The 23,727-nt window shown below is 49.0% G+C and overlaps 1 protein-coding gene across 4 annotated transcripts in view; it reads right to left on the reverse strand.

The window, feature by feature from the left end:
* The window catches only part of znf521 (zinc finger protein 521), a 474,497-nt gene that overhangs the window by 82,729 nt on the left and 368,041 nt on the right, over positions 1-23,727 (reverse strand). For all 4 annotated transcript variants that reach the window (XM_078215600.1, XM_078215599.1, XM_078215602.1 and 1 more), the window contains one exon: positions 11,391-11,522. In XM_078215600.1, coding sequence (XP_078071726.1) covers positions 11,391-11,522 — 132 coding nt within the window. The remainder of the gene's footprint in view (positions 1-11,390; positions 11,523-23,727) is intronic.

Consider the following 23,727-nt stretch of genomic DNA (forward strand, 5'->3'; position numbering starts at 1 on the left):
ACTCACATACACACACTCACACATACTCACATACACACACACTCATATACACACACACTCACACATTCATATACACACACATACACGCACACACACACTCACTCCCACACACACTCATATACACACACAAACACACTCATTCTCACACTCGCTCACACACATGCTCATTCTCACACTCATGCACACTCTCTCATACATGCACTTATACACACACACACACACTTGCTCACAAACACACACTCACAAATACACACACACACCCTCAAACATACATACTTTCAGACTGTCACAGACTCGCACACACTCTCTCCCACTCTCTCTCTCACTCTCCCCCTCTCACACTCTCTCACACTCTCTCACTATCTCTCACACTCTCTCACTATCTCTCACACTCTCTCACTATCTCACACTCTCACACTCTCACTCTCACTATCTCTCACTATCTCACACTCTCACTCACTCTCACTCACTATCTCTCACACTTTCACTATCTCTCACACCCTCACACTCTCTCTCACTATCTCACACTCTCTCTCACTATCTCTCACACCCTCACTATCTCTCTCACTATCTCTCTCACTATCTCACACTCTCTCTCACTATCTCTCACACCCTCACTATCTCTCTCTCACTATCTCTCACTATCTTTCATACTATGGGCGGGATTTTCCCGCCACACTCACCCCAAACCGGAAAATCTTGCCCGAGGCCAACGGGCCTTTGTATGGTCCGGCCCGCCGTCCGCTACGATTCCCATGGCAAGCAGAACCCCCTCTCTCTCACACTCACACACACCCTCTCTCACGCAATGTATGTTATATTAAATATACAGAATGTTGTAACAAGCCAATTGCCCCAACTCGCCCACACCAGCATCTGTGATCCACAGTCAAATATTTTTAACCTCATTCTTTTACTTTTTTCTTTTAACCTGTTCAGATTTTTGTCATATTTCTGTCACTTTATTATAGTGATGTAATACCTTGAGTGTTTTTACTGTACAAGACGCCAAGCGCTCGTAAGGGATTGAGCAGAGGTATTGTGGGTTCATTTATTAAGATGAGGCACACAGTTTGAAAAGGTGTCTAACTTGGAGACGTGTGTGCTCTGCTCAAAGCAAAAGTGAAGCTGAGACTGGATTACCTGACACATTTCCCTGCGAGTGATGCCACGCTGATATCCTTAAAGGTATTTAACAACAATTTCCACACTCCCTGGCTGCAGGTCCCTGCATTGTTTAGGACCAGCCGTGGGGGAGACATCCAGTGACTCTCGGCGGGACTGGACAATCCCAGCGGTGGGCGGGGCCGGAAAATCCCCTTCCCTTCCCTTTTCTCCCCCCACGTTTCCCCTTTTCTACATTTTACCTCTGTCCCATTTCCGCCCCAACCCCCCGAACATCTCCACATGTCAGAGCTTACAGCTTCTCTGCCGTTTGGCCATTCACACCCTTTATTCTCTCTATGGGCTGCCATTAGCAGCCTTTCCCCTGGTTTCTGTGGCTATGACTCATCTTTCATTCCCTCCCCCTGCAGTATAAATATCTCCCACTTTCTCTGCCTCTTAGCTTTGACAAAGGGTCGTCTGGAGCTCTTTTCTCTCCTTACAGATGCTGCCAGGCCTGCTGAGATTTCCAGCGTTTTCTCTTTTGGTTTCAGATTCCAGTATCTGCAGTAATTTGCTTTTATCGGAAAATCCCACTCTCCATTTCTTGTCGGTCACTCTCATTTTCCAGCTACTTTGTAAATCTGTTCTGTTTTAACACTTGCTTCTGCCCAGTTGCAACATCCCTCTGTCGTGCGATTGTCGCCGCTGCTCTGGTGTCTGAGTTGCCGCTGGGCTTGGCAGTTTGACCCGAAGCGCACAGTTATTGGCGGTTGTCGGCTCTGTGCTATGTAGACCCTCAATACACAGGAGGCCGTTCTGCCCAGTGTGCCAGTGCTAACCCTTTGAAGGAGCGATCCAATTAGTTCCCCTCCCTCTGCTCTATCCCCATTGCCCTGCAATTCCTTCCCTTTGAATATATATCCAATTCCCCTTCTCAATGAATCTGCTTCCAACTCCCCTTCATGGGCGGCATGGTGGCACAGTGGTTAGCTCTGCTGCCTCACAGCTCCAGGGACCCGGTTTCGATCCCCGGCTTGGGTCACTGTCTGTGTGGAGTCTGCACGTTCTCCTCATGTCTGCGTGGGTTTCCTCCGAGTGCTCCGGTTTCCTCCCACACTCCAAACATGTGCGGGTCAGGTACATTGGCCATGCTAAGGTCCCCCTTAATTTCCCGGGGTGTGTAAGTTAGAGGGATTAGCGGGGTAAATACGTGTAGTTATGGGGATCATAGAATCATACAGTACAGAAAGAGGCCACTCGGCCCATCGAGTCTGCACAATCCCACCCAGGCCTTATCCCCATAACCCCATGTAATTACCCTGCCAATCCCCCTGACACTAGGACCTAGGTGGGATTGCTGTCAGTGCAGACTCGATGGGCTGAATGGTCTCCTTCTGCACTGTAGGAATTCTATGATTCTCATTCCAGGTTGCAACTCGCTGCGTAATACAGACAAAACTTCCTCATCCCCCCTCTGGTTGTTTTGCCAATTATCTTCAAGCTTTGTCCTCCGGTTACTGATCTTCAAGCTACCTGAAATATTCACTCCTGATTTATTTTCATCAGTTTTGGTGCAGTTCTGGTCACCTCACTATAAGAAGGATGTGGAAGCGCTGGAAAGAGTGCAAAGGAGATTTACCAGGATGCTGCCTGGTTTGGAGGGTAGGTCTTATGAGGAAAGGTTGAGGGAGCTAGGGCCTTTCTTTTAGAGTGGAGGAGGATGAGAGGCGATTTAATAGAGGTTTATAAGATGATGAGGGGATAGATAGAGTGGACGTTCAGAGACTATTTCCTCGGGTGGATGGAGCTATTACAAGGGGGTACAACTATAGGGTTCATGGTGGGAGATATAGGAGGGATGTCCGAGGTAGGTTCTTTACTCAGAGAGTGGTTGGGGTGTGGAATGGACTGCCTGCAGTGATAGTGGAGTCAGGCACTTTAGGAACATTTAAGCGGTTATTGGATAGGCACATGGAGCACACCAGGATGACAGGGAGTGGGATAGCTTGATCTTGGTTTTGGACAAAGCTCAGCACAACATCGAGGGCCGAAGGGCCTGTACTGTGCTGAAAAGAAAAATAACTAAATAAATAAATAAATAAAATTAAATTTTTAAAAACTTCTATCGCAAGAACGGGACACTGATTCTCTCCGCTTGGGCTTTCTGTCTCAGCCTTGTACCTTCAGCCAGTGTGGAGGTGGGGCCTAGGCCAGGGAGGTCTTTTCTGGAGCCTTCACGTGTGTGGCCATGGGCAACGCCAAGGGGATGGGGCGGGGGGGAGGGGGGGGGGGGTGGTGGTGGTGTTGGTGATCAGGCCTCTTCCTCAGCTAACACCAATATAATGAGCACCTTCGGCGAGGGCGGGGCTGTGGGCTGAACGCGGGGCTTCAGTAGGCCCAGGCTGGAGGTTGGGAGAGGCCGCAGCGAGGCCTGAGGCAGGAGACCCGCAGGGTGACCTTTGAACCTGCTTGCCTGGTCCACCTTTGACAGCGAGTTCTCGGGAAAGCGCAGCAGTAACGTTTTCAATTTTAATGAATACAAACAAAGTCTAAAAAAAAACCGAAGTGAGGTTTTCCAGAGAGACGCGCCATTAATAATTGAACGGTGTATGCCACAGGCAGTGTTTGGGTTGGGGAAAGAGATTTTCTGAAGGATGTCTGAGGCACTATGACCTAGAAGGTCTGTAGATGCACCATCCTTACAGATAGACAGGCAAGGAATCATGCAGGAGTCTGTATCAAACGCCACACCAACCATCATTAATTAAAAAAAAAACACAACCCTTTGTCAAGCTCTGCGACAAACTGACATTAGAGGGGGCTTTAAAAACCAGTAAATATCTTATCAATATTAACCTGACACGGGCATTTCACTCCTGGTAGTGGGTGAGGGTTGCCACCTCTCCAGTAATTTATCTGATTTCTGCTGGTCTCCATGCCCCATGTGAGTTTCCATCACCCTTTTTAACCTCACACCATCAACACAACCCACAATTCCTTTCTCTGTTGATGGTGGCAAAGTGGTTAGCACTGCTGCCTCCACAGCACCAGGAACCCAAGTTCAATTCCGGCCTCGGGTGGCTGGCTGTGTGGAGTTTGCACGTTCTCCCCGTGTCTGCGTGGGTTTCCTCCCACAGTCCAAAAGTCGTGCTGGTTAGGGTGCATTGGCCGTGCTAAATTCTCCCTCAGTGTTACCCGAACAGGCGCCCGGAGTGTGGCGACTAGGGGATTTTCACAGTAACTTCATTGCAGTGTTAATGTAAGCCTACTTGTGACACCAATAAATAAACTTTCCTTTAAAAGAAAATGCAGTGAAGATTCAGGAGAATGCTTCCAGGAATGAGGAACTTAATTTAAACAGAGACGGATTGGAGAGGTTGTGAGCCTTGAAGAGAAGGCTGAGAGGAGATTTAATCGAGATGTTCAAAATCACGAGGGGTCGGGACAGAGTCCAGAGAGAGACACTCTTCCCATTGGTGAATGGATTGAGAATGAGAAAGCACAGATTTAAGGTAAAAGAAGCAATGGAGATCTGAGGAGAAATCTGTTAATGCAGCGGGTGGTTAGGATGTGGAATGCGCTGCCTGAGAGTGTGGGGGAGGCAGGTCCAATCGAGGTTTTTAAGAGGGAATTAGATTGTTATTTGGAAAGGACGAATGTTACGGGGAGAAGGCGAGGAGGGATGGCACTGGGTAAATTGCTCTATCAGAGATCGGGACAATCACAATGGGATGAAAGACCTTGTTCTTTGCTTTAACCACTCTATGATTCTATGAATATATCCAAAATGATCTGACAATCCTGTAGGGAGTTCTCTTTGAACTTTGCTGTATGTAAACATTCATAGAATCCCCACAGTGCAGAAGGAGGCCATTCGGCCCATCGTGTCTGTACCGACAACAATCCCACCCAGGCCCGATCCCTGTAACTCCCAGGTATTTATCTCACTAATCCCCCTGACACTAGGGTCAATTTAGCATGGCCAATCAACCTAACCCGCACATCTTTGGACTATGGGAGGAAACTGGAGCACCCGGAGGAAACCCACGCAGACACGGGGAGAACGTGCAAACTCCGCACAGACAGTGACCTGAGGCAGGAATTGAACCCGGGTCCCTGGCGCTGTGAGGCAGCAGTGCTAACCACTGAGCCACCGTGCCACCTAAGTTCTGGAACATTTGAGATTTCTTGTCATTTCTTCATTCATGGGATGTGGGCACTACTGGCGAGGCCAACATTTATTGCCCATCTCTGGTTGCCTTTCAGAGGGTGGTGGTGAGCTGCCTTCTTCAACCGCTGCAGAACATGTGGTGTAGGTACACCCACAGTGCTGTTAGGGAGGGAGTTCCAGGATTTTGACACAGCGACAGTGAAGGAACGGCCGATATATTTCCAAGTTGTGAGTGACTTGGAGGGGAACCTCCAGGGTGGTGGTGTTCCCAGGGATATATACGGAGCAGAAATTGAAGATGAGGTAGGTCACTAGCCATGACCTTGGGTGACGTGATTGTCTGTGTGGAGTCTGCACGTTCTCCCCGTATCTGCGTGGATTTCCCCTGGGTGCTCCGGTTTTCTCCCACACTCCAAAGATGTGTGGGTTAGGTAGATTGGCAATGTGAAATGCATGACAGTGCGGGGTTGGGCCTGGGTAAGATGCTCTTTTGGAGAGTCAGTGCAGACTCAATGGGCCGAATGGCCTCTTTCTGCACTGGAGGGATTCGATGATAAAGGGGAAGAGCAGTCGGGGAGTGGAACTAATTGAATAGCTCTTTCAAAGAGCCAGCAGACATGATGGGCTGAAAGGCCTTAAAGTAGAAACATTATCTGGAGGTCTTTTTTTCCGCTGAGCCCTGGAGCTGGATTTGCAGTTCAACACCTGCGGCATCGACTGATGAACCCAGAGAGAGAAGCCTGAACATGGACACCCGACATTGCACAATCACTGATAAAGCTTTACAGAGAGATGGACCTGTGAGATATCCAGCTGTACTTGACAAGTCATAGAGTCACAGAGTCACACAGCGCACAAAACGCTCTTCAACACATCGAGTCTGCAGAATATATAGGTATAGATAGGCTGGAAATTTGGGCAAAGAAATGGCAGATGGAGTTCAATCCTGATAAATGCGAAGTGATGCATTTTGGTAGAAATAATGTAGGGAGGAGCTATACGATAAATGGCAGAACCATAAAGGGTGTAGATACGCAGAGGGACCTGGGTGTGCAAGTCCACAGATCCTTGAAAGTGACGTCACAGGTGGAGAAGGTGGTGAAGAAGGCATATGGCATGCTTGCCTTTATAGGACGGGGCATAGAGTATAAAAGTTGGGGTCTGATGTTGCAGATGTATAGAACGTTGGTTCGGCCGCATCTGGAATACTGCGTCCAGTTCTGGTCGCCACACTACCAGAAGGACGTGGAGGCTTTGGAGAGAGTACAGAGGAGGTTTACCAGGATGCTACCTGGTATGGAGGGGCTTAGTTATGAGGAGAGATTGGGTAAACTGGGGTTGTTCTCCCTGGAAAGACGGAGGATGAGGGGAGACTTAATAGAGGTGTATAAAATTATGAAAGGCATAGATAGGGTGAACGGTGGGAAGCTTTTCCCCAGGTCGGTGGTGACGTTCACGAGGGGTCATAGGTTCAAGGTGAAGGGGGGGAGGTTTAACACAGATATCAGACGGACATATTTTACACAGAGGGTGGAGGGGGCCTGGAATGCGCTGCCAGGCAAGGTGGTGGAGGCGGACACACTGGGAACGTTTAAGACTTATCTAGACAGCCATATGAACGGAGTGGGAATGGAGGGATACAAAAGAATGGTCTAGTTTGGACCAGGGGGCGGCGCGGGCTTGGAGGGCCGAAGGGCCTGTTCCTGTGCTGTATTGTTCTTTGTTCTAATAGGTTTACCAGGATGCTACCGGGACTTGATGGTTTGAGTTATAAGGAGAGGCTGGATAGACTGAGACTTTTTTCCCTGGAGCGTAGGAGGCTGAGGGGTGACCTTATAGAGGTCTATAAAATAATGCGAGCGTTCGGAGCACTGCTCCTTCATTAGGAATGGATGATGAAGGGGCGGCGCTCCGAAAGCTCGTGATACCAAATAAACCTGTTGAACTTTAACCTAGTGTTGTGAGACTTCTTACTGTGCTTACCCCAGTCCAACGCCGGCATCTCCACATTATAAAATAATGAAGGGCATAGATCAGCTAAATATTCAACACCTTTTCCCAAAGGTAGGGGAGTCTAAAACTAGAGGGCATAGGTTTAAGGTGAGAGGGGAGAGATACAAAAGGGTCCAGAGGGGCAATTTTTTCTCTCACAGGGTGGTCTGTATCTGGAACAAGCTGCCAGAGGTAGTAGTAGAGGCGAGTACAATTTTGTCTTTTAAAAAGCATTTAGACAGTTACATGGGTAAGATGGGTATAGAGGGATATGGGCCAATTGCGGGCAATTGGGATTAGCATAGTGATTAAAAAAAGGGTTAGTGGTAAAACAAAGGTGCCATGGACAAGTTGGGCTGAAGGGCTTGTTTCCATGCTGTAAACCTCTATGACAATAACTACCACTAAAGCCGCACTAATCCCATTTTCCTGCACTTGTCCCATATCCCTGAATGTTATGATATTTAAAGTGCTCATCCAAATATTTTTTTTAAGGTTGTAAGGTTTCCCGCCTCCACTACCTTCCCAGGCAGCGCATTCCAGATTCCCATCACCCTCAGAGTGAGTAAATGTTTTCTCAACTCCCTTCTGAATCTCCTGCCCCTCACTCTAAAACTGTGCCCCCTCAAGTTTGACCCCTCATGCGAGGGGAACAGCTGCTCCCTACCCACCCTGTCTGTACCCCTCACAATCTTACACACCTCAACCATGTCCCCCCCTTAGCCTTCCCTGCTCTAAACTGCCTTGACTGGAGAATAGGAGCTCAGTGAGCGTCTTATCCCAGTTTGTACAATCTGCTTCAGGGCAGAGGGGCAAAAAATAACACAAACCACATCTTTTTTTTCCTCAGAAGGCTGGAAGGAGGTTGTGCAAATGAATAATTCCCCTTCCAGGGTTATTTTTGGCATCAAAATCACGAGTTTCTCCCAATTTTTCAGGATGTAACCACACCTTGCAGTTCCCAGGTTGCGCTGCCAGATCCCATTCCTGTCACAGCGAGATCGCAAAGCGGAGAAATTCCTCTGGTACTTTTTAAATGTGTGCGCAACATCTGTAACGGGAACTTGCTAATTTCTCAAGCTGTTCCCAAGAACGACAGTGAAGGAGATTAACCAAATTGCAACCCTTGCAAGGGAAGAGCGCTGACTGGATTGGTAAACTGACACCGTCTTTTGTTTAATTCTGTGGCTGGGAAGGCTTTCCACAAAAACAACTCAGGTTTAAACCACAGCTTCACTGAAGCACTGAGTACATCTCCGCTTGCCAAATTCAGGAAAAGATGCACAAGTACTGGGGAAGGTGCAAAAAATAGATTTACAAGAATGATACAGCACGGTGACACAGTGGTTAGCTCTGCTGCCTCACAGCGCCAGGGACCCGGGTTCAATTCCCAGATTGGGTCACTGTCTGTGTGGAGTTTGCATGTTCTCCCCGTGTCTGCGTGGGTTTCCTCCGGGTGCTCTGGTTTCGTTCCACACTTCAAAGATGTGTAGGTTAGGGGGATTGGCCATGCTAAATTGCCCCTTAGTGCACAAAGATGTGTAGGTTAGGTGGATTGGCCGTGCTAAATTGCTCCTTGCTGTCCAAAGATGTACAGGTTAGGTAGATTGGCCATGCTAAATTGCTCCTTACTGTCCAAAGATGTGCAGGTTAGGTGGATTAGCCATGCTAAATTGCTCCTTGCTGTCCAAAGATGTACAGGTTAGGTAGATTGGCCATAGTAAATTGCCCCTTTGTGTCCCACGATGTGCAGGTTAGGGGGATTAATGGGGTAAATATGTGGGATTACGGGGATAGGGCCTAGGTGGGATGCTCCGTCAGAGAGTCAGTGCAGACTCAATGGGCTGAATGGCCTCTTTCTGCACTGTAGGCATTCTATGATACCGGAACTGTGTGAGGTTACCCCTGCCAGGAATGGATGCGCAGCTTATTCCCACCTCCGTAACCTTACCTGACTCCACTTCTCTTGAAAATCAAACTGAGGTGGCTTCCTAATGGAAACCGTTAAAATTGTAGAAGGTTTTGACAGAGTGGACACAGAGAGAGCATTTCAGTAAGCAACAACTCCACTCAGAGAATCATAGAATCCCTACAGTGCAGAAGGAGGCTATTTGGCCCATCGAGTCTGCACCAGCCACAATCCAACCAAAGTCCTATCCGCATAACCACATGTACTTACCCTAGCCAGTTCTCCTGACACTCAGGGGCAATTTAGCATGGCCAATCCACCTAACCTTCACATCTTTGGACACTAAGGGGCAATTTAGCATGGCCAATCCACCTAACCTTCACATCTTTGGACACTAAGGGGCAATTTAGCATGGCCAATCCACCTAACCTTCACATCTTTGGACACTAAGGGGCAATTTAGCATGGCCAATCCACCTAACCTGCACATCTTTGGATTGTTGGAGGAAACCGGAGCACCCGGAGGAAACCCACGCAGACACGGGGAGAAGGAAGGTAGGAGAAACTTCTTTACCCAGAGAGTGGTGAGAGTGTGGAACTCACGATCACAGGGAGTGGCTGAGGTGAACGGCATAGATCCAGTTAAGAGGAAGCTGGATAAACACAATCCCCGATCATCGTAACCCGCTGCTTAAAAACATTCTTATTGTACATGTGAGGTCGAATCTAAATTATTAACAGGTAGAAACAGGGCCATCAGCTGTAAGCTTCCTTACAATTTCTCAATGGTGAAGGATAATGGGAAGCTCATTAACTATTCTGGCTCAGTTAGTAACATTTCTGCCTCTGTGTCCGAGGGTTCTGGGTTCAATTCCCGCTCCAGTGGCCTGAGCACAGTAATCGAAGTTGACACTCAGTGCATTACCGAGGGTGTGCTGCCATCTTAAACCATCTGCCTTCACTGGCAAATGCCAAAAGTCCCATGGCACCATTTCTCAGAGGAGCAGGGGACCTCTCCCCGGGGCGCTGACTAATATTAACTGATATCCACTCCATCTGACGAAGGAGCAGTGCTCCGAAAACTAATGGCATTTGCTACCAAATAAACCTGTTGGACTTTAACCTGGTGTTGTTAAAACTCTTCTTATAATATTAACTGCACAGCCGGTATCATAAAAAAACTCAGTATCTGGTCATTCGCTGTTTATGGGAGCTTGCTGTGTACAAATTGAGTTTAAGTTTAAAGTTTATTTATTATTGTCACAAGTAGGCTTACATTAACACTGCAATGAAGTTACTGTGAGAATCCCCAGTCGCCACACTCCGGTGCCTGTTTGGGTAACACTGAGGGAGAATTTAGCACGGCCAATGCACCTAATCAGCATGATGTGGAGATGCCGGCGTTGGACTGGGGTAAACACAGTAAGAAGTTTAACAACACCAGGTTAAAGTCCAAAGTGTGGCTTTTGCTACCAAATAAACCTGTTGGACTTTAACCTGGTGTTGTTAAACTTCTTACCTAATCAGCATGTCATAGAACCCTACAGTGTAGGAGCTCATGCAGCTCATCGAGTCTGCACCATCCACAAGCCCACCCAGGCCCTATACCCTGCTAATCCCTTGACACTAGGGTCAATTTAACATGGCTAGTCAACCTAACCCGCACATCTTTGGATTGTGGGAGGAAACCAGAACACCCGGAGGAAACTCACGCAGACACGGGGAGAAAGTGCAAAATCCACACAGACAGTGACCCGAGTTTATTTATCTATTTATAAAGTTTATTTATTAGTATCACAAGTAGGCTCACATTAACACTGCAATTAAGTTACTGTGAGAATCTCCTAGTCGCCTGTTCGGGTAACACTGAGGGAGAATTTAGCTCGGCCAATGCACCCTAACCAGCACGTCTTTCAGACAGTGAGAGGAAACCGGAGCGCCCGGAGGAAACCCACGCAAACACGGGGAGAACGTGCAGACTCCGCACAGACAGTGACCCAAGCCGGGAATCGAACCCGGGTCCTTGGCGCTGTGAGGCAGCAGTGCTAACCCACTGTGTCGCCCTGACTGCTGTGTTTCCCACAATACAACAGAGAGCCAACACTGACACAATGGGCTAAATGGCCTCCTTCTGCCCTCCCACCCCCCGCCACCGCCCCCCCCCCCCGCCCCACCCAGCACAATGCCCATCCCCCTCTCTCCTCCCCCGTACCTGTGAAGCAGACTGGACACTTAAAGGTGCCTCCCATGCCTTCGAAACTGTGCTCAATCAGATGACACTGCAGCTTAGCGGGTGAATCAAATGTCTGATTACAAAGCTTGCATTCGTGGTTGAGGCCTTCCTCTGGTGTTGGAATAAGAGAAGAAGAAGAAAGTACATTATTATCATTCAGAGTAATGTGTCCCTGTCAGCCTGTCACTATCTGGTCCCACCAGGAGATGCTCAATTACCAGCTCAATCGCGTTGGGTTTTACTTTTTGGATGTTCGTTTCGAAAGGCCATTAATGGCCTTTTTCACACAGACACCCACAGACAGTGACGCACGCCCACATCTGACTGCACTCCCAACGCCCTCAGCCCCTCAATAACCCAAGAATAAAAAAGCCTTTCTTCATTTATTCGAGTCACAAGTAGGCTTACATTAACACTGCAATGAAGTTACTGTGAAAATCCCCTAGTCGCCACACTCCGGGCGCCTGTTCGGGTAACACTGAGGGAGAATTTAGCACGGCCAATGAACCAGCGCATTTTTACAATTCCTTGCAAACATTTTTTTACATCTTTGCAAACTCAGCTTCACAACACAGACAAGGTGCAGCAAGCAATTAGACCGTGAGACATTAGGAGCAGAATTAGGCCACTCGGCCCATCAATTAGAAAGGTAAATGGCATGTTGGCCTTAATTGCAGGGGGGGGGATTGGAGTACAGGGATAGGGAAACCTTGCTACAACTGTGCAGTGCCTTGGCAAAACCACCGCTGGAATATTGTGGATACAGAACGAAATTCTCCAAAACCCAACATTTCAGTCACTTCAGAATAACACTCTCGAGGAGTTTGTTGTTTCAGTAACTTCCTGACAGAGATATCAAAAAACTGTAACACGAAAGTAATATCTTAAATCCAAGCTGCCTGTTGATTGTGCTCTGGTTTGACAAGCAGAATCCTGTAGGGTGTAACAGACACTTGAGTGGTGACGCTAATAGCTCCTATTAGTTAATTATCGGTTACTTAACTCCTGATTAGTTTCTCTGTGCTTGTTAACTGCTGTTGTAACCCTGCCCTCAGAATCATCGAATGGTTACAGTAGAGGAGGAGGGCATTTGACCCGTTGACTCGATGCTGGCTCTCTGCAAGAGCAGTTTAGCCTCTCCCACACCCCACCCTTGCCCCATAGCCTTGCAGACTCCTGGTGTTTAACCAATTCTCTTTTGAGAGCCATGATGGACCTGGTCTCCACTGCACTCTCGGACAGTGTGATCCAGACCCGAACCACTCGCAATGGTTCTACTTATATCGCCTTTGCTTCTTTTGCCAATCATATTAAATTGGCATCCTCTGGTTCTCCATCCGTCCACCAATGGGAATGGTTTCTCCCTGTCTACTCTCGTGATTTTCAACACCTCGCCCAGGTGGCACAGTGGGTTAGCACTGCTGGCTCACAGCGCCAGGGACCCGGGTTCAATTCTGGCCTTGGGTCACTGTCTGTGTGGAGTTTGCACATTCTCCCCGTGTCTGTGTGGGTTTCCTCCGGGTGCTCCGGTTTTCTCCCACACTCCAAAGATGTGCGGGTTAGGTGGATTGGCCCATGTCAAATTAGTGTCGGGGGGATTAGCTAGGGTAAATGCATGGGGTTATGGGATTGTGGTCGGTGCAGACTCGATGGGCCAAATGGCCTCCTTCGGCACTGTAGGGTTCTATAGCGCGGTGGAGTCTGAATCGTTGAATAGTTTCAAGAGGAAGATAGAGATATTCCTGATAAAAAAAGTGATAAGGGGATAAGGGGAACAGGTGGGGAGGTGGATCTGAGACCAGGGAGAGATCAGCCATGATCTGACTGAATGGCGGAGTCGGCTCGAAGAGGTGAATTTGCCTATTTCTGCTCCTAATTCCTGTGTTCCTGCTCTCCAAGGAGAACAGCTCCAGCCTCCCCACCTATCCACTCATGAAAGAGAGATAAAGATTCCCCAAAATGCCTGAAATCAAATGTGGGAGGACTGAGACACTTTCTGAAAGGGGGAAAGTGTTTCCCGCTACCTGCAAAGAACCCCAAACAAGAAAACAATCCACGGCCACGATATACCGAATGGTATCACATGGTGCTCCGACTAATGCAACACATCAAAGGTGATCCAGGGAGCAGTCAGTACTGATTGGCGACCTCCCCCTGTTTACAATGGTTCTATTTAAGCTGCTACCTTTGCCTCACACTGTGCCCCCACAGACTGCTATAGCAACTGCTCATCCAGCCTTTCACCATCCACTCAATTACACACTGAACAGACCACATCGTTTTACAGTCCAAACAAGCCGGGCTCCAAACCTATCACAAATTAAATCTACTCTCGAATTTCTTATCAGCCCATTGCCAGCTTCCTGCCACAAGGTACATCTCCCTCCCTCTCTCCACCCCCACTGGCCCGCCTGGCCCATCCCACAGCGACTCACCAAAATAATCACCTTTCAAATACGTTTGCAACCTTTAGCGTCCAAGCCAGTGCATCAGCCGCGTTTATCGTATCAATCAGGACCGTGAAAAATTCAGGCAAACAAACAAATGAATCTGTTGGTGCAGATTACAAGGGAAAAGGGGTTTGGAAGGCAAGTCAAGAGACACAGCCGGGTTGGAAGGAATGAATACAGGGGATTGGAGAAGGTGAAAGGGATTGAGAAGCATGCTTGTGAAAAGATTCAAGTGTGTGGTGCCAGTAGCTCAGGGCAGGGAGGAACAGAGTGGGACATTACTGGATCTCACAGGTGAGTTTAGTTCTAAGTTTATTTGTTAGCGTCACAAATAGGTTACATTAACACCGCAATAAAGTTACTGCGAAAATCCCCCGGTCACCTTTCATAAGAAAACGAGGAATAGGGAATAGGACCATACAGTGAATCAGGGCTGTTCCAGAATCATAGAATCCTACAGTGCAGAACAAAGAACAATACAGCACAGGAACAGGCCCTTCGGCCCTCCAAGCCTGCACCGCTCATGTGCCCAACTAGACCATTCTAGGAGGCCATTTGGCCCGTCGAGTCTGCACCGACCACAATCCCACACAGGCCCTATCCCCGTAATCCCATGCATTTACCCTAGTTAGTTCCCCTGACACTGAGGGGTAATTTAGCCTGGCCAATCAACACATCTTTGGACGGTGGGAGGAAACCGGAGCACCCGGAGGAAACCCACGCAGACACGGGGAGAATGTGCAGACTCTGCGCAGACAGCGATCCAAGCCGGGAATTTAATCCGGGTCCCTGGCGCTGTGAGGCAGCGATGCTAACCACTGTGCCACCCTTATAGAGCCAGATGAGAGCATGACCCACTGAGCTGATGAGGTGCTGTTGTTGGATGATGTGGTCGATGGTGTTAACCTGCTGACAGATTGAGAAGGACAAGGCAGGTGAGTTTGCCTTTGTCACAGTCACACATATATCACTGGTGATTTTGAGGAGTGTGGCAGAGCAAGAGAAGTGACTGGAGGGGTTTCAGTCTAGGATTGGAGTATGGAATTACAGCTCTCCTATCGAGTAGGGAACATTGCGCCTGAATTTTGATCTGGTTTGATTTGATTTATTATTGTCACGTGTATCAGGATATAGAGAAAAGTATTGTTCCTTGTGCGCTATACGGACAAAATATAGGTGGCACGGTGGCACAATGGTTAACACTGCTGCTTCACAGCTCCAGGAACCCGGGTTCGATTCCTGGCTTGGGTCACTGTCTGTGTGGAGTTTGCACATTCTCCCCGTGTCTGCGTGGGTTTCCTCCGGGTGCTCCGGTTTCCTCCCACACTCCAAAGATGTGCTGGTTAGGTGGATTGGCCGTGCTAAATTGCCCCTTAGTGTCCCAGGATGTGTGGGTTAGAGGGATTAGCAGGGCAAATATGTGGGGTTGTGGGGATAGTGCCTGGGGTGGGATTGTTGTCCATGCAGACAACAATGGGCCGAATGGCCTTCTTCTGCACTGTAGGGATTCTATGGTTACATATCGTTCATAGAGCACAGAGAGGAGAAGGAAAGGAGGGGGTGCAGAATGCAGTGTTACAGGGGTGTAGAAAAAGACCAGCTTAACATATGGCAGGTCCATTCAAAAATCTGATGGCAGCAGGGAAGCACATTATTCGAACATTTCGAATAGTTAGAGTTATAGAGTGTAGAACGAGGGTAAAAGATGGAATTAGAGAGTATGCTGGGTACAGCTCACACAAAGTCGCCGTGCCATTTTTTTTTTGGCTGCACAGAGACAGTCCTCAGTATCTGTGACGCCAAAATTGGGCTAAGTCTCTGGATTTGAAGTCATAGCCTTCGAGGCGAGGGAGGCAGGAGTGATCTCTGCCAAGCCGTGTCCGACACCTCCATGGCGCTCACACCCTGACAGCCTACCCATGCTTCCTAATGAATGAACTTTTATTTATGAAGTAAGCTGTCCTTAACGGAGCAAAGTGAACGTTGCTTCTCAGCCTGTCGGCCATTCTGAGCCGTCTAATCCAAATATTTACCTTCTCACAAATGCGGAAACTAAATTAGCCGATAGCTCAATGTGGTAGTTCAGATGGAGCCAAACTAAAGAGATTCTCTGCACTGCCAAATGTTTAAAATAAACACCCATTTAAAACATTTATTTTTATTTGCGACTTCATTCGGAGGGAAACAAAATAGTTGACAGGACTGCACTATTGATTAAATGCACTGGCTTGCTCCAAGCTCTCTCTCCCCAACACTAACCACTCAGGGATCCTTTATTCTGAGATTCTGACAACACTAACAGTACATAGCTCCCACTGTCAGAAAATACACCAAGTATATTTTGTTTTCCTTGACAGTATTAGCTGTGCAGCATTACGCTGTCAGTACATTTTTTCAAAATATAGAGACAGCAGCATACTGTATCGCCCAGAGCATTTACAACTCTCACAGACCCATCACAGAACAGCAAAATCTGAGGGAAAAAACATTGTTTGTTTCCCTCTCGTCAGTTGTAACAGGGCTACCTGACGTGAGGGTAGATTCACCTGGGATAACGTCAAGTCATTTACTGCTTACCCTAGCTTAGTAATCAAGCACAGCGACAATTGACTAATTATTTTGTTGGGCTCACCCAATAGAAACATAGAAACTAGAAGCAGGAGGAGGCCATTCGGCCCTTCGAGCCTGCTCCCCCATTCATTTTGATCATGGCTGATCATCAAATTCAATATCCTGATCCCCCCTTCCCCCCGTATCGCTCGATCCCTTTAGCCCCAAGAGCTCTATCTAATTTATTCTTGAAACCTCACAATGTTTTGGCCTCAAATACTTTCTGTGGGAGTGAATTCCACACATTCACCACCCTCTGGGTGAAGAAATTTCTCCTCGCCTCAGTTCTAAAAGGTTTACCCCTTTTCCTCAAACTATGACCCCCTAGTTCTGGACTCCCCCACCATCGGGAACATTCTTTCTGAATCCACCCTGTCTAACCCTGTTAGAATTTTATACGTTTCTATGAGATCTCCTCTCACTCTTCTAAACCCCAGTGAATATAATCCTAACTGATTTAGCCTCTCCTCTCGGGTAGCACTGCTGCCTCACAACGTCAGGGACCCGGGTTCGATTCCTGGGTCACTGTCTGTGTGGAGTCTGCACGTTCTCCCCGTGTCTGCATGGGTTTCCTCCAGGTGCTCCGGCTTCCTCCCACACTCCAAAGATGTGCGGGTTAGGTGCGTTGGCCATGCTAAATTGCCCCTTAGTGTCAGGGGAACTAGCTAGGGTAAATGCATGGGACTATGTGGATAGGGCGTGGGTGGGATTGTGGTCGGTGCAGACACGATGGGCCAAATGGCCTCCTTCTGCACTGTAACAATTCTGTGATTCTGTCTTGGGGGCCGAGCCTTCTGCTGCCTGGTCCCTAAATTCTGGAGTTCCCTCCCTGAAGCACTCCAACTCCCCCCGTCACCCTTCCCTGATGAACCTCCACAGAACCAACCTCTTTGACCAAGCTCTGAGCCATCTGCCCTCATCCCACATTGCGTGGGCCGGGTGTTAAGCCTGTTTGACACTCACTCCTGTGGAAAGGGGCCTTGGGGTGTTCCGCTGTGTTCAAGGTGCTATATAAATGCTAAGGGGCATTGTTGCGCTGGCTCCACAGGTGGACATTAAACTGTTAACAGAGGAAGTTAATCCAATTCCGCATTGGGACAGAAGCAGTGCTGGTGATGGGCAGGTTAGTGGAGAAGGCAGTGTCAGGTCTGCGTGGAGGTGCATTGTGAATACAATACTGCAGTGTTACACCGTGACTGGATTGAAATTCAGGAAGTGTCCGCATTGTCAATACTTTGCAATTGTTCTGTACAGCTGGATGGGGATTATGCTGGAGATGTCTAGAAAGGAATACAAATAAAGGGATGTGATTTTGTTTGGAGTTTTCACTCCTATCTCACCAGCATCAGGGCGTGTGATCATTAATCTGACCTAATGATTGCGTTTCAGGTTCCACAATAATCTAACAGCGCAGGCAGAATAAAACATATGTTAATCGCACTCAGAGCCATCGCGGGGGTAAAATAGTGAAAGGGATGCTGCAGTCCTCACCTACAGGAACAGGAGGAGGTCGTTCAGCCCATCAAACCTGTTCCACCATTGCATTAGATCACTGCTGATCCAAATCCTAACTCTATCCAGCCCCTTGTTTCCGTCACCCCCAATACCCTGACTGACGGCAAGGGCAGCGCGGTGGCACAGTGGTTAGCACTGCTGCCTCACCGCACCAGGGACCGATTCCCGGCTTGGGTCACGGTCTACGTGGAGTTTGCACATTCTCCCCGTGTCTGCGTGGGTTTCCTCTGGGTGCTCCGGTTTCCTCCCACACTCTGAAAGACGTGCTGGTTAGGGTGCATTGACCCAAACAGGCGCCGGAGTGTGGCGACTAGGGGAATTTCATAGTAACTTCATTGCAGTGTTAATGTAAGCCTTACTTGTGACTAATAAATAAACTTTAAAAGATAGCAAGGGTAGCACGGTGGCACAGTGGTTAGCACTGCTGCCTCACAGCGCCAGGGACCTGGGTTCGATTCCCGGTTGGGTCACTGTCTGTGTGGAGTCTGCACGTTCTCCCCGTGTCTGCATGGGTTTCCTCCGGGTGCTCCGGTTTCCTCCCATGAGTTCATAAGGTACAGGAGCAGAATTTGGCCACTCAGCCCATTGAGTCTGCTCCACCATTCGATCATGTCCCCCACACGCCAAAGATGTACAGGTTAGGTTGATTGGCCATGCTAAATTGCCCTTTAGTGTCAGGGGACTAGCAGGGTAAATGCATGGGGATAGGGCCTGGGTGGGAATGTGGTTGATGGGCCGAATGGCCTCCTTCTGCACTGTAGGGATTCTATGGGTTCTATGGGTTCTATGATCGAGTCTGCACCGACTCTGACAGAATATCTTACCCAGGCCCAATTAGAATGTTTGTGGATGAGGTGTCAATCAAACAGGGCCGCCTTGTCCTGGATGGTGTTGAGCTTCTCGAGTGTTGTTGGAGCTGCACCCATCCCGGCAAAGTGGGGAGTATTCCTTACTGGAGGGTGACATGGAGACTGGAGAAGCTGGGATTGTTCCCTTAGAGCGCTGCAGGAAAGGATGTCCCGAGGCATGGTACATTGGGGAGACCATGCAGACGCTATGACAATGGATGAATGAACACCGCTCGACAATCACCAGGCAAGAGTGTTCTCTTCCTGTTGGGGAACACTTCAGCGGTCACGGGCATTCGGCCTCTGATATTCGGGTAAGCGTTCTCCAAGGCGGCCTTCACGACACACGACAGCGCAGAGTCGCTGAGCAGAAACTGATAGCCAAGTTCCGCACACATGAGGACGGCCTCAACCGGGATCTTGGGTTCATGTCACACTATCTGTAACCCCCACGACTTGCCTGGGCTTGCAAAATCTCACTAATGGTCCTGTCTGGAGACAATACACATCTCTTTAACCTGTGCTTAACCCTCTCTCCACTCACATTGTCTGTACCTTTGAGACTTGATTACCTGTAAAGACTCGCATTCCAACCATTATTTTGTAAATTGAGTTTGTGTCTTTATATGTCCTGTTTGTGAACTCCCACTCACCTGATGAAGGGGCAGTGCTCTGAAAGTTAGTGGTTTGTGCTACCAAATAAACCTGTTGGACTTTAACCTGATGTTGTGAGACTTCTTACATTGTTCCCTTAGAGCAGAGAAGGCCAACAAGAGATCCGTGGAGATGTACAAAATAATGATCGAGCAAATAAGGAGAAACTGTTTCCACTAACAGGATTGTCGGAAACCAGAGGGACACAGAGTGAAGATAAAGGAACCAGAGGAGGAGGTGAGGGGATTGGGATTGTATTCGGTGAGTTGTTGTGACCTGGAAGGCACTGCCTGAAAGGGCGGTGGAAGCAGATTCAACAGGAACTTTCAGGAGGTAATTGGTTAAGAAGTTGAAGGGGAAGAGGTTGTGTGGGTTGCACTGGAGTTTAGGAGAATGAGAGGTGACCTTATTGAGACATATCGGATTCTCAGGGTTTTGACAGGGTCGATGCTGAGAGGTTGATCCCCCTTGTGGGAGAGTCATAGAAACTAGAAGCAGGAGGAGGCCATTCGGCCCTTCGAGCCTGCTCCGCCATTCATCTTCATCACGGCTGATCACCGAATTCAATATCCTGATCCCTCTTCCTCCCATATCCCTTGATCCCTTTAGCCCCAAGAGCTACATTTAATTTATTTTTGAAATCACACAACATTTTGGCCTCAACTACATTCTGTGGGAGTGAATTCCACACATTCACCACCCTCTGGGTGAAGAAATTTCTCCTCACCTCAGTTCTAAAAGGTTTACCCATTATCTTCAAACAAAGACCCCCTAGTTCTGGACCTCCCCACCATTGGGAACATTCTTTCTGAATCTAGCCTGTCTAAACCCTTTCAGAATTTTATAAGTTTCTATGAGATCCCCTCTCACTCTTCTAAACTCCAGTGAATATAATCCTAACCGACTTAGTCTCTCCTCATATGACAGACCTGCCAATCCCTGGAATCAGCCTGGTAAACCTTCGCTGTACTCCCTCTATAGCAAGGACATCCTTCCTCAGATACACCAAAACTGCACACAATACTCCAGGTGTGGCCTCACCAACACCCTGTACAATTGCAGCAAAACATCTCTAGCCCTATACTCAAATCCTCTCGCTATGAAGGCCAACATACCAGTCTAGGACCAGAGTGCAGAATCTCAGAGTAAGGAGGTCGCCAGTTTAAGACAGAGATGAGGAGGGACTTCTTCTCTCAGAGGGTAGTGAGTGAATCTGTGAATTCTTTACCGCAGAGGGTTGTCGAGGCTGGGTCATTAAATATGTTGAAGGTTGAGACAGACAGATTTTTAATCAGTAAGAGAATTAAGAATTATGGGGATATGGCGGGAAAGTGGAGTTAAAAATTATATCAAATCAGCCATGATCTCATTGAATGGTGGAGCAGACTCGATGGGCCAAATGGCCTACTTCTGCTCTTCTGTCTTTCGGTCTATGTTGCAAGGCTCTGGGGAAAGAGCAGGGGCTGCGAGAATAATTGGATTGCTCTTTGCTAGCACAGGCACAGTGGGCCGAATGGTCTTTTTCCAATGGCTGATTCTGCGATTAGCCTCTGGGAGCAGCAGAGAGCAAATCCAGGAGAGAAATCCTCAGAGCAGCCGAACCCAAACCTGTTTGCTCAATATAACCGGGTTGGATACAGACTAAACCGGGCAGAGCGACTGGAGGTCAGGTAACCCATCCCCCAGGGAACTACCCAGCGAGAGTTGGCAACTCACACCAGCCTTCGATCATGTGCCAATCGGTAAACTCCTTTACAACAACAATAAATTGTATTTAAATGTCACTGTCAACAGGACGAAAGATCCCAATGCTCTTCACACTGAGAGTTTTGAAATTAAGGTGTTGCCCTCGCAATATCCCACCTGTGAATCACAGAATCCCTACAGTGCGGAAGGAGGCCATTCGGCCCATCAAGTCTGCACCGACCACAATCCCACCCAGGCTCTATCTCGGTAACCCCACATATTTATCCTGCTAATCCCCTGACACTAAGGGGCAACTTAGCACCTACAGTGCAGAAGGAGGCCTTTCGGCCCATCGAGTCTGCACCAACAACAACCCCACCCAGGCTCTATTCACTTAACCCCACACTTATAAAGGTGGCAAGGTGGTACAGTGCTTAGCACTGCTGCCTCACAGCACCAGGGACCCGGGTTCAATTCCCAGCTTGGGTCACTGTCTGTGCAAAATTTGCACGTTTACTGGGCTTACCTACATCTGCACGTAGGTAAGCCTAGTAATCGCTAAGGTAGGGACATGTTTGGCACAACTTTGTGGGCTGAAGGGCCTGTATTGTGCTGTAGTTTTTCTATGTTCTCCCCGTGTCTGCGTGGGTTTCCTCTCACTGTCTGAAAGACGTGCTGGTTAGATGAATTGGCCATGCTAAATTCTCCCTCAGTGTACCCGAACAGGTGCCGGAGTGTGGCGACTAGGGGATTTTCACAGTAACTTCATTGCAGTGCTAATGTAAGCCTACTTGTGACACAAATAAATAAACTTTAAAATTTACCCTGCTAATCCCCCTGACACGAGGGTCAACTTAGCACGGCCAATCAACCTAACCCTCACATCTTTGGTCTGTGGGAGGAAACCGGAGCACCCGGAGGAAACCCACGCAGACACGGGGAGAACGTGCAGACTCCACACAGTCAGTGATCCAAGCCGGGAACCGAACCCGGGTCCCTGGCGCTGTGAGGCAGCAGTGCCAACCACTGTGCCACCCCGGGTCCCTGGCGCTGTGAGGCAGCAGTGCCAACCACTGTGCCACCCCGGGTCCCTGGCGCTGTGAGGCAGCAGTGCCAACCACTGTGCCACCCCGGGTCCCTGGCGCTGTGAGGCAGCAGTGCTAACCACTGTGCCACCCCGGGTCCCTGGCGCTGTGAGGCAGCAGTGCTAACCACTGTGCCACCCCGGGTCCCTGGCGCTGTGAGGCAGCAGTGCGAACCACTGTGCCACCCCGGGTCCCTGGCGCTGTGAGGCAGCAGTGCTAACCACTGTGCTACCGCGTAAGTTGGTGAGTAAAAGGAGGTTTGAGGTGAGATGGATGAATGGAAATTGGGATGAGTTTGAAGATGGGGAGGGAGAGGTGGGGGGGAGGGGAGGGGGCGTGGGTGGGAGGGTGACATCTGAGCAGGCAGCGACGGGTCAGTGGGAGGCAGCAGTGGGAGGGACGGCGTGGCTAAGTCTGAGCGAACAGTTGCTGGCAGCGTTGAATTGACATTCTGTGGCAGGCAGCAAGGCCGGGATCAGACAGGCGGGATTCAGTAGGCCCCACAGGCCTGTGTGCACGGCTGCCAGTTCAGTGATGTCGGAAGGCCTTGTTAGCTCGGATTCCACGCGAGGGTTTCGGGGTGGATAGCTGGGGCCAGCCACTCACGGAGAGTGACGAGCTCGCAGGCACGGAGGGGAGATCCCCGGAGGGAGGGCTGATTGGACAGCCTGAGGGAGGCCCGGGGACAGCAACAAGAAATGAATTTCCTCCACATCAGGAGCAGCGGGCCAGAAACAGAGCGCGGGGCCCGCCTTTAGCCTTTCTCAGTGCCCTGCAATGCTCGCATGCAAAGCTCACCTCACACAACAGCCCAGCTCCCCTTTCCAAGCTAATTTCTTTGCTCGGTCTGCAGAGTGTTCAGCTGAGGGGGCAGGGACGGCCTTTCCACAGGCAAGGCAGGTTGCGAGGCAAGGGAGAAGGGAATCTGCATAATTAAGCGTTCCGAGTTTTGCTGGTGGGGATTTCACTCGTATCCTGACTGGGCAAGAATCTAGCTTGTGGATACAGCATCAGTTATTCAGCTTGCTCTGGGTCCCTGCATCCACTGAGGACAGGCTAATTGTAACAGGACTCGACAGGCTCCACCAGCATTCTGGGACAGAGGTCACAGAAGAAAAATTGCAAGCAGCTTTTAACCATTCCGGCTCCCGTTGCAGATTTTCAGCCCTGCCGGAGGAAGCCTCGATATTTTTGCAAGTGGTGTGAATTTGGTTGGAATGTTGCCGAGGAGAGATCGACGGGATCTTCTGTTCAATTGTTCAATGGAGTTTAACCCTGATAAATGTGAGGTGATTCATTTTGGTAGGACTAATTTAAATGTGGATTACAGGGTCAAAGGTAGGGTTCTGAAGACTGTGGAGGAACAGAGAGATCTTGGGGTCCATATCCACAGATCTCTAAAGGTTGCCACTCAAGTGGATAGAGCTGTGAAGAAGGCATATAGTGTGTTAGCTTTTATTAACAGGGG

The sequence above is a fragment of the Mustelus asterias genome, chromosome 7, assembly GCF_964213995.1.
Source record: "Mustelus asterias chromosome 7, sMusAst1.hap1.1, whole genome shotgun sequence".
NCBI lineage: Eukaryota > Metazoa > Chordata > Chondrichthyes > Carcharhiniformes > Triakidae > Mustelus > Mustelus asterias.